The sequence below is a fragment of the Leptonychotes weddellii genome, chromosome 4 (genome assembly GCF_054177405.1).
Source record: "Leptonychotes weddellii isolate Sample4059 chromosome 4, ASM5417740v2, whole genome shotgun sequence".
Classification (NCBI taxonomy): Eukaryota; Metazoa; Chordata; class Mammalia; order Carnivora; family Phocidae; genus Leptonychotes; species Leptonychotes weddellii.
In genome coordinates, this window is record NC_138372.1 from 96,041,121 (window position 1) to 96,051,976 (window position 10,856).

The window sequence follows — 10,856 nt, forward strand, 5'->3', positions numbered from 1 at the left end:
AGCGCGGCTCCTCGCCCCTCAGCTGCTCGCGTCTCTCCTCCTGCTCGCGCCTCAGCCGCTGCTCGCGTCTCTCTTCCTGCTCGCGCCTCAGCTCTTGCTCCAAGCGCTGCTGCTCGCGTCTCAGCTCTTGCTCCAATCGCTGCTCCTCGCGCCTCAGCTGCTCTTTCCGCCTCTCCTGTTCCAAGCGCTGCTCCTCGCCCCTCAGCTGCTCCTCGCGTCTCTGCTCTTCCTCGCGCCTTAGCTGCTGCTCGCGTCTCTCTTCCTGCTCGCGCCTCAGCTCTTGCTCCAAGCGCTGCTCCTCCAGCCTCAGCTGCTCTTTCCGCCTCTCCTGTTCCAAGCGCGGCTCCTCGCCCCTCAGCTGCTCGCGTCTCTCCTCCTGCTCGCGCCTCAGCTGCTGCTCGAGTCTCTGCTCCTGCTCGCGTCTCAGCTCTTGCTCCAAGCGCTGCTCCTCGCGCCTCAGCTGCTCTTTCCGTCTCTCCTGTTCCAAGCGCGGCTCCTCGCCCCTCAGCTGCTCGCGCCTCAGCTGCTGCTCGCGTCTCTCTTCCTGCTCGCGCCTCCGCTCTTGCTCCAAGCGCTGCTCCTCGCGCCTCAGCTGTTGCTCGCGTCTCTGCTCCTGCCTCAGCTCCTGTTCCAAGCGCGGCTCCTCGCCCCTCAGCTGCTCGCGTCTCTCCTCCTGCTCGCGCCTCAGCTGTTGCTCGCGTTTCTGCTCCTGCTCGCGCCTCAGCTCTTGCTCCAAGCGCTGCTCCTCGCGCCTCAGCTGCTGCTCGCGTCTCTGCTCCTGCTCGCGTCTCAGCTCCTGCTGCAAGCGCGGCTCCTCGCGCCTCTGCCTTTGCAATTGCTCCTCTTGCTGGAGCTCCTCTCGTTGCTCTTGGCGCTCTAGCCTTTGCAGCTGCTCTTCCTCCTGGAGCTGGTGCTGCTCCCGCCTCTCTCGCCTTCGCTCTTGGTCAGGAAATTTCTCTGGCTCCCGACCTTTGCGCCTCTGCAGATACTCTTCCTCCTCAAGGCGCTCTTCCGGTTCTCGCCTCTGCGGCCGCTGCTTCTCTTCCTCAGCGAGCTCCCTCTCCAGTTCTTGCCTCTTCTGCCTGCGTTCTTCCAATTGTCTGTCCTGGGGCTCAAATCTCCTTTGGTCTTCTTGCCTGGCATCTTGTAATGGGTTCTCCTTTCCCTCACATTTGGCCCCCTTCTCATCTAGCCCAGAAGCCTGGCTGAGAGCGTAATAACAAGCTTGAGCCACCTTGAAAACGAACAGGAGGAATTCATTGAAATCGACAAGCCCATTACAGTCGCGATCCAGAAGTTCCAGGATCAGATCTACTGTCTCAGGATCATGTGGTCTCTATTAAAAAAAAAAGAAAAGAAAAGAAAACAAAAATTTTACAATGTACTATTTACAGTAGTAAACTTTAATACACACAGTGAGTATTTTGTAATATGTCGACACTCAGAAGACATTAAGAGCAATTAGAAAAACATCCAGTGTGTATCAAGTCTTGTCCCTATGTAAAATGTGAACACTTCATTTTAAAACATACATTTGTTGAAAATTTTTGTAACTTGTAATTTAATGATCAAAAGAATCCATGTTCTCTTGAGCTGGGTGAATAAGAATGAACTCATGCTCAAGAGAGAAATACAATGAAAATTTATGAAATTTTACAGCAGTCATTTCTGTCTGAAATAGCCAGTACCCCTGTTCGATTTTTATCCCATGTTTGAAAACAGAACAAGACATTTATGTTAACACCATTTTACTAGAGAACAGGCTGATTTTAATTATTAAAATTTGGAAATAAATTTAAGTTCCTTCCAAGTTTAGTTTGATCTAACATGTTTGGTGATAACTTCCCATGAACAGTTCATTCACAATGATATTGCCATCAAGTACATGAAATAGTTGTTAGCAACTTCCTTAGTTCTCGGACTACAATGCCAGCTAAGTACTCAAAAATGAATGGAGGTGGGGGCGCCTAAGTGGCTGGACACTTGGTTTCTGCTCTGGTCATGATCTGAGGGTTGGGGGTTTGAGCCGAAGGGGGCTCCGCACTCAGCATGAGTCTGCTTGTCCCTCTCCCTCCCCCCACACTTGAGTGCATGCAGTCTTTCTCTCCTATAAATAAATAAAATCTTAAAAAGAAACGAATAGGGAATGTAGTGTAGAGCTGTGATGGTACAAAATGGATATAAGTCACCATTCTTTGCTATGATCTCTCCTGAGAAGAAATTTTATAACCCTAAATCAATAGATTTTCTTTTGTTCTTACCCGAAGGACATCTCCAAATTCCCTTTCAAGGAGGTTCTTCAGGTCTTTCTTGCTTAGTGCTGCCCCATCACAATCATATGAGGCATATTGATTGAACATTTCAGTGATATTGAAGATGCTTCTCAGAAGTGGAGACATTTTTTTTTCCTTCCTTCAAGTTCAAGTAAATCTAGAAGAATAAAGTAGGATTCAGAATCACAACTCTGTTTCTGATCTAGGGGAGGCTTCATCCACACTGTTTCAGTCAGAACAAAATTTACACAAACAATGAATCATGGAACACTTCATCTAAAACTAATGATGTAATGTATGGGGATTAACATAAGAATAAAAAAAATTTACAACAGTAGTTAATTTCAACCTGAGCTTTCAAAACTTTTTATCTTTAAATATTGTACTTAGAAAGGGGAAGACAGATTTTGAGAAATTTCAAGCCAGGAATTATTTTCAGACTATCTTGTAGTCAGCTTTTGATTGTCCACTCAATCTGGATTATCCATATCCTTTCCTTCTCTCTCTTCCTGCTCCCTAGCATAGGTCAGATCAGATAGTGAAGAGTGTAGAAATTTACATTTGATATGTTGTTACTCATAAGTATCTTCCTCTAAAGTTGAATAAAGAGAATAGGTGAAAGCCAAAAGGTAAAGGCAGATTGAAAAGTATCTTAAAGTGGATAGAAGCCGTGTAGATCTAATTGTGGCAGCAAAACATTTGGTGGTAACCAGAAAAATAAAAAGGGAATGTGGATTATTTTCCAACCTTATAGTACATGCATCTATGAGGATAATTCATAAGCCACCAGTTCTAAGAGTAAGCACCACTTCTTCCTAGTCAAAGATGGCATTATAATATTCAGATATAACTATGCAGAAAACAGCGTATATGTTATCTGCATTAACCCAGATATGTTGCAAATACTCAGTTATTGGCTGGCTTCTTTAATTACTTCTCAACTCCAATACCTCAGATGTCATAACTACATGAAGATGGCCCATATTGAGTAGAACCAATATAGAAAGAGTACTGAGGGTTGACGATCTTTTGAGATGGCAGTTTTTAGGAAGAAGAACCCCATCAGAGTTACACATGACATCCTCCAACCCCTGATATGCAAACAAACTTATAGAATTCAAAGCCTTGGGAGAAGAGCCATGTTCCCATTTGAGTGATGGCTTCAGCTATAAGATGGCATGGAGTTAGTGGGAGTTTGACATCACTGTAAGATACTGATCCTTTCTGGCACACAGACCCTCCTCTCCCCCACCAAACATCTACTATAGCTGGAAATGAATCATACAGAAGAACATGATCCCACTGACTGGGACTTACCCACTTCACCAAAGGAAGTTGAGCCCTCGCTGACACTGCTGGCAAGTGTACTGGACAGTTGGGAGGCTGGGCCTTTTATAGGGGATTTAATTGTGCCCTGAAGAGCAACTTGGGAAGGAGACACCCACTCTGTGGGATGGCCTGATTCATTCCTAACCAAGCCCAGCTCCACCTCTGTCTCCACGAAGGACTTGTTTATCTCACTATTTGCTCACGTAGTTATTTGGCACGAGGTTCACAGACCTTGCTTTCTGACAGTTAAGGTACTAGTCCTACCTAACATGAATGGATAGACTATTTGACAGAATCTGTAATTTTCTTAAAGTGCTAAAATTAAGTAAAATAATGAAATAAAGAAATTAGTATTCAGAATCTTAATTATGACTTCATAAAAAAATAGTAATCTCTAAGCCATTTACAGAGTGGGGTTGAACAGAAACTTTAGCATCAACTGATGAGAACAAATTAATATAGCAATTCTAGGATGATGAGAAGGTGTAAGGAATTGTTTTCAGTTTTTTCTCTAAAAATGCAGGTGGGAAAAAGTTTGCATTTATATTTTTGGGTCTAATGATGATTTTCCTACAGATTGGGGATTACCTCCATGGTAAGCAATTTTGGCACCTTAAAAATATGTTTTCATTAATTGTTCATAAGAGAACATGAAATCTATAAAATTTCATTCTTAGGATATTACATCTAAATGAAGTTTGCTCATTTCTTTTCTCGTTAGCATATCAATGCCCCTGGAGAAAAAGAGCTGGTGTAATGCATTATTGTAGATACAATCATCCTACTCAGCCTAAGTTACTAATGATTATGACACCTAAACACTTGGGTCTGCTTCTCCTGGAAGCACATTAAGGTAATCGGTCATTCTAGCCCATTATATCTGTCAGGGCTTTCTCAACCCTGGCGATCATTTGCAAATCTCAGCGTTGTTTTATTGTAAGGAACTGGATTTTATCCCTGGTGTCAGTGACTTCCACCCTTACATTTCAGACTATATGAAACTTTGGTTCACAATAGGTTTATGGAGACTATTAAATGATTCAATGGCTTTCAGCATTTCTATCCCTCCTTTGTCCAACACATCCAACTATTGGTTTTCTGAATTTTGAGGAGACTCTGTAGGGCCCTTTAATAGAATGTGAAGATTTAGAACCTAAATCTTGATGGTTAGTACATTATGTGCAGATTGGTCCAAATGATAATAGAGTTGACTTCTGTTTCTCCCCTCACTTGCTGCTACTCCAGAGGTGGGTGAAGAGGAAAGTGGAAGTGATAAGTTGTGAGAAGACAATTGTAAGCCTGGCTCATTCCTGCATCCTTAAGGACTTTAGCACTGAAGCCTATGATCTGGGGATTTTCCTAGAACTGTCACTGTTTCTTGGGATCAGGTAGCAAACTTAATGTAATAAAGTACTTAGTGAAGAGTGAACATTTTTCTTTTTACCTTTCTATTTAGGGGTTTATATGGTTCTCTTAATCTCTGGATTCTAGGATAGAACCATCATGACAGAACCATCACGAGCACTGTGTACAGTGTAACCACAGATAATCTCAGAATCTCTATTTCTCACAGAGGGATAGCCTTATTTATGGGTGTCCTTCAAGGAATTCCCTGGACAAACCTTGCTTTATGTTTGATTCTGTTGTCATCCACCAGTATGTGATCTGTTGGGAACCTCAGCCCAGGTGGTGGGATGCATTTGTCTGATTCCATTATCTTCCTGTAGTCAATACACTCAAAAGGAGGCTGGACAGAAATTAGGTTCTATGAGAATAAAGGGAAAGTATTAATTATTCTAAAATCATGGTCGAGCAAGCAAAATAATACAGAGGCAAACTTCCCCCCCAAATTGCTTCTGAATAGCCTTGAGAAAATGGCTGAAATAGCTTTCATAGTAACAGAAAAACTCCTTCTCCATTGTGAATGAAGCTTGATCTTTAATCCAGTGATGTCTCTCTTACCCACTGTTGTTTAAAGTCAGCACAACATAAGGCAAAATATTTAGAAACCTGAAAAACCTAAGAGAATTAGCTTATCTTTCTTGCTGCACTTTGTCCATCCTCAGAAAGGTTATATGTAGATTCAAATGCTAAATTCTAAAATCAGGTTTGATATTATCCTAATGAAGTGGCCCTCATTACTATATAATGTTCTTTTATTTAACACAGTATTGTTATTTTAAATTTCTGTTTAAAAAGAAGCTTCTGACATAATGTTTGGATAGGGAAATAATTTTTATTGTTTTCTAGTTCCTTAAAAGTTTGGTAAATGCCAAAGAATGTAGAAAATTATCAAGACCTAACATATTGGTTCAGTCTTTTTTTTTTTTTAAAGATTTTATTTATTTATTTGACAGAGAGAGACACAGCGAGAGAGGGAACACAAGCAGGGGGAGTGGGAGAGGGAGAAGCAGGCTTCCCGCTGAGCAGGGAGCCTGATGTGGGGCTCAATCCCAGGACCCTGGGATCATGACCCGAGCCGAAGGCAGATGCTTAACGCCTGAGCCACCCAGGCGCCCCAGTCTATTTTTTTTTTTTAAGACCAACATGGAATCCTTAAAATCTAGCAGTGTTCACTCATCATGGTTCATCAAAAAAGAATAATCTGAGGATTCCCATTCTGTTTATATAGACAGAAAAATCTCATTATCTTTCTTTTATAAGACTAGAGACTGAAGCACTGAGAGGTCAGAGAATACTAACTATACTGACTGGCCCAGGAAGGACCCAAGTGCCTCTGCTCCATTCTGCAAGAATGTTCTTCTTTATCAAGGGTTAATGCTGCTGGGTCCAGAGCACAGTTACAGTATTGTACTGTTACTTGGCTTTGAGACTTGGGCTCTTCATTACAGAGGAATTGAAAAGAAAAAATAAAATTTATATCACTCAGATGCTTTAATATTGTGTCAGTCATGAAGACTTGTCCATGCTGAAATCTCAGGGTAGAGCTCTGCTGGATTAATAGAACTAAGGAAGTATTAGGTTTTCCTTGTCTATATCCCAGTCAAAGGCTCATGTCCCATTTTCTGTTGTCAGAACCCAGAAAAAGTAGATAATAGATTTGACATTCTGTGGCATTCTACCAGGACCAGTCCTGTCTTTGCTTTGCTGGAAAACCACCAAAGTGAAAATTTAGGTGAAGCAGAGAAGGTACCAGTGTGATCGTCAGCCTAATGGGCTTCTCCAGAACACAATATGAGCCATGATGTGGAACTCTGGGAAAATGTTCAAGTAGGGTGGTTTTATTTTATTTATTTATTTTTTAGTTTTTTAAAGATTTATTTATTTCAGAGAGAGAGGGAGACAGCGCATGTGAGAGAGCATGCCTGTGGGGGGAGGGGCAGAGGGAGAGAATCCTCAAGCAGACTCCCCACTGAGTGTGCAGTGCCACATACGGCTCCATCCCACGACCCATGAGATCATGACCTGAGCCGAAACCAAGAGTCTGTCACTTAACTGACTGAGCCACCCGGGCACCCCCAAATAGGGTGATTTGAGATGGCTTAAAAATTAAGTTTGGTAAGCTCTCTAAACATCTCTCCAATGAAGACTTTTTTAAAAAAAATTATGTGTTAAATTTTTCAAGTTTTCCTATTGTTTCTTCTTATTCACTGATCCACCCAGTGGGACCACACCTCTGTCAGTCTAAGACCTAATATATTTTCTCTGAGGCTCTGTACAAGTTCCATCTCTTCCCAAAACCTTCCTTGACCTTTGCATATAATGATCTTGCAATTAAAAAAAAATTAACACGGCATGCGTAGTCAGCATCACACAATCTAGCACTAGTTAATGTGTATTTTCCACATTTTTTTCTCTAATTTAATGAGGGCTTGTTTTGTCTTCTCAGTTAGGTTTTAAGTTCCTTGAAGGCAATGCTGTATCTTTTACTTTGACTAGATGTTTAGTAAAATCCTTCCTGAGATGATATAATTTTATCGCATTGCAGCAGTTTAAATGGCCAGCAGGTTAGAATGAGATGAGTTGCTTGATCTGGGATGGATTTCTGTGGGTTTGGGGATGAGGGCACACACCATAATGGAAGTCAGCCCTTCTGGGGCCTCTTTCTAGTTTTGCCACATATGGGACAGATGATGGAAGAGGCATTACTCCACCCCTCTCTGCCTTCCCGCATGCCCATCACTTCACCCCTCTGTTAAGTTAGGAGCTGTAAGATATGAATCCCTTCCTCAGAGGGGAGCTGTGATAATTATGGCTTGTAAAGCATTTGTGATTCTTAGATATAAGAGGGCTAATTATTATGATCATTAATAATTCTTAATTTTTATCTTCTTTAAGGTAAATTATTCTTACTCTAATTATACCCCCACCCTGGTGGTAATTATACCTCTGAGAGTCAGCAGATGCTTTCATCTTACATCATGCCATGCAGGGTGACTGGGCATGAGTGCCCAGGGAGGGTACTTCTACCTTCTGCTCACTCCCGCTCTCACCCAGAATAGCAGAGGCCCCTGGCTTTCTTTGTCATTAAACTGGTCATAGATTTCAAGTGATTTGTTTTCTCTGTTCTGTAACTGTATATCCTAACCAGCAGCTCCTCAGTTTCACAGAGTGTTGGGATTTATCAAAAGACACATTGAATGGGAAAAATGAATTTAATTTTCATAATTTGATGAATACTCTGAATGATAGAAGCAGGCATCTTTGGTTGGTTAGATGGAGACTTTATGATGTCTATTATAGAAAGGCTTACAGCTGCCATATGAAAGAAGGGCCATAGGTCCTCAGGGGTCAAGGTGCTGTGTGACATTCTCTATTGGACTTAGATCTGCTCCTAGTGCAATGGTAAATCACTCTTTGGGATGAGATAAGAGGATTTGTATCTAAAGAACTAAAAAAAATTTTTTTTTGAGAGAGGTTTTACTTCTGACAGTAAGGCATAACATAAAGGAGATTGGGAGCTGTGGCTTTACACTTAGTAGAAGTTTGGGTTGTGGGATAAAAGTCACAGCCTCCCGGGGCGCCTGGGTGACTCAGCTGTTAAGGGTCTGCCTTCAGCTCAGGTCATGATCCCAGGGTCCTGGGATCGAGCCCCGCGTCGGGCTCCCTGCTCCGCAGGAAGCCTGCTTCTCCCTCTCCCACTCTTGTTGCTTGTGTTCCTTCTCTCGCTGTGTCTCTCTCTGTCAAATAAATAAATAAAACTTAAAAAAAAAAGTCACAGCCTCCCAAAGGTGGAAAAGAGCACTGTCAGCACAGGCGGGCACGCTCCAGTCTGCTTTGGAATGTTTTCTCTAGGCCCAGACGTTCAACAGTCACCTGTGTCATGATCCAGCTATTGAGCCCCACTCCCAGGTGTTTCAGCCCCTTGAATCCCACCCCATCCCTGAAGTAAGGATGGAAGTGGAACAAGGAGGAAGCCAATGTTCAGAATTTTTCATGGTTTTCATTCTGACCCTTCCCCTGCAGAGGGGCACATTCTTCCCTGGTCAGCCTCTGCCACCCTCCGGCAACCTTCTTTCAGTTGCCTTCCTTTGCTCATTTCTCTTCTCTTCTTTTGAAAAAATTTTCCATTTCTCCACTGGTCAAGGTTCTTGTCCCTTTGGCTCAAATGAGAATCTGAATGGGCTCCTAGCATTTTTGGAGATGCAGAAGACAGGCTGTGTGTTTCTCCATTCTTCCCTCCTGTATTTGTCTCTCTGGCCCACAAGCTTTAAGTCCTTGTTCTGCCCCAAGCATGGTGCCAGACACCGAAACTCTCACCACCGGGCGCTCCACCCTGCCCCCTGATGATTTGGAGTGGGACATGGTAATTCCAAAAATAAGGCTATGTGTTAGTATTTGCTTGTATATGCAAAAAAGGTTTTTCTAAGAACACACACAAGAAAACTAGTAACAGCGGTTACCTGTAGGGAGAGAGATGAGAAAGCGTCTTTTTTACTGTCTACTTTCTTATACTTTTTGATATTTGAACCATGTGAATATGTTATCTATTCAACAATTAAATACATTAAATCCTAAAAACAAAGGTTTAATTCCAAGAGAAAAGAGATGAAACAAAGAGAAGGTAGCTAGCAGAATATGAGATAGGGGGAAATAAACATTTTATTCTAAGATGTAAAAGAGCCGAACAGGAGAGTTTCTAGTGAAACTTGTAATGGTGCTTCTAGAAGACAAGAATGCATCTTATTTACTCACTTGGTATTGCATCTGGCAGGGTACTTGGGATATATAAAAATTTTTATTATTTATTTATTTATTTTTATTTATTTTTTAAGATTTTATTTTTATTTTTCAACAGAGAGAGAGGGAACACAAGCAGGGTGAGTAGGAGAGGGAGAAGCAGGCTTCCCGCAGAGCAGGGATCCTGATGTGGGACTCGATCCCAGGACCCTGGGATCATGACCTGAGCTGAAGGCAGATGCTTAACGACTGAGCCACCCAGGCGCCCTAAATATTTTTATTTTATATATATGTTATAAATATATATATAAATGTATAAATATATTTATAAATATATAAAAATATATATATTTTACATGCAATGAAATGAAATAGCCCTTAAAATGTTTGAACCTTAAAACTCACTAAAGTGGTTGCACACTAAGCATTCATTCTAGCCTTTTAGCAATTCTGTCAGATGTGTAATTGGAACTTTTCAGAAAGTTCTTTGAAGCTTTTCCTTATCTGCAGATGAGAGTGCTATGGATGTTGCTTCTCTAGGTGTCTAACCAACCCCACCTGGCTCTGGGCTCTCAGTTGGCTTGCTGTCAGGTCTGGTCAGAGAGTACATCATTAATGGCTCATCTATAACTGCATCGTTTGAAAGCATTTCCCAAATTACAAGAAAAAGTGCTTTCAGCAGCACAAATTGAGTCTTTGAAGCGAACCATATCCTGTGTAGGTGTTACAAGTGGGGAATGATTACAACTTCTCATAGAGCAAAATCAGTTTTTCTGACATTAATGTAATCCCTCCTTTCAGTGCCAATATATTTCAAAATCAGACTTGGGGTTCTTTTTTCATGCTTTTCAAGGTGCAAAACTCTTTGAAAGTCTCTGAATGCAAAATAGTGCTTGTATAACCTTACCTCTCCCATGAATGTCCATAGCACCTTGCTCCTCAGGTAATCAAAAACTTTCACTAAAAACCTGTTAAATGGAAGGCACTGCACTGGGTGAAAAGAAGACATCATCCTGGGCATTCAGAGAATGTGATATAATTGTGAAGTCTGGTTGTAATCCAAACATGCTCTATGGGTTAAAGAAGGAAGGCACCACTGCTGGCTAAAGTAGT

At 41.9% G+C, this 10,856-nt stretch overlaps 1 protein-coding gene across 1 annotated transcript in view; it reads right to left on the reverse strand.

The window, feature by feature from the left end:
- The window catches only part of TCHH (trichohyalin), a 4,485-nt gene extending 2,086 nt beyond the window's left edge, over positions 1 to 2,399 (reverse strand). Inside the window, exons 1-2 of the mRNA XM_081815957.1 lie at positions 2,262 to 2,399; positions 6 to 1,336 (exon numbers count right to left, since the gene is read on the reverse strand). Of these exons, the coding sequence (XP_081672083.1) occupies positions 6 to 1,336; positions 2,262 to 2,399 (1,469 nt within the window). The remainder of the gene's footprint in view (positions 1 to 5; positions 1,337 to 2,261) is intronic.
- Between the last annotated feature and the right edge of the window lie 8,457 nt (positions 2,400 to 10,856).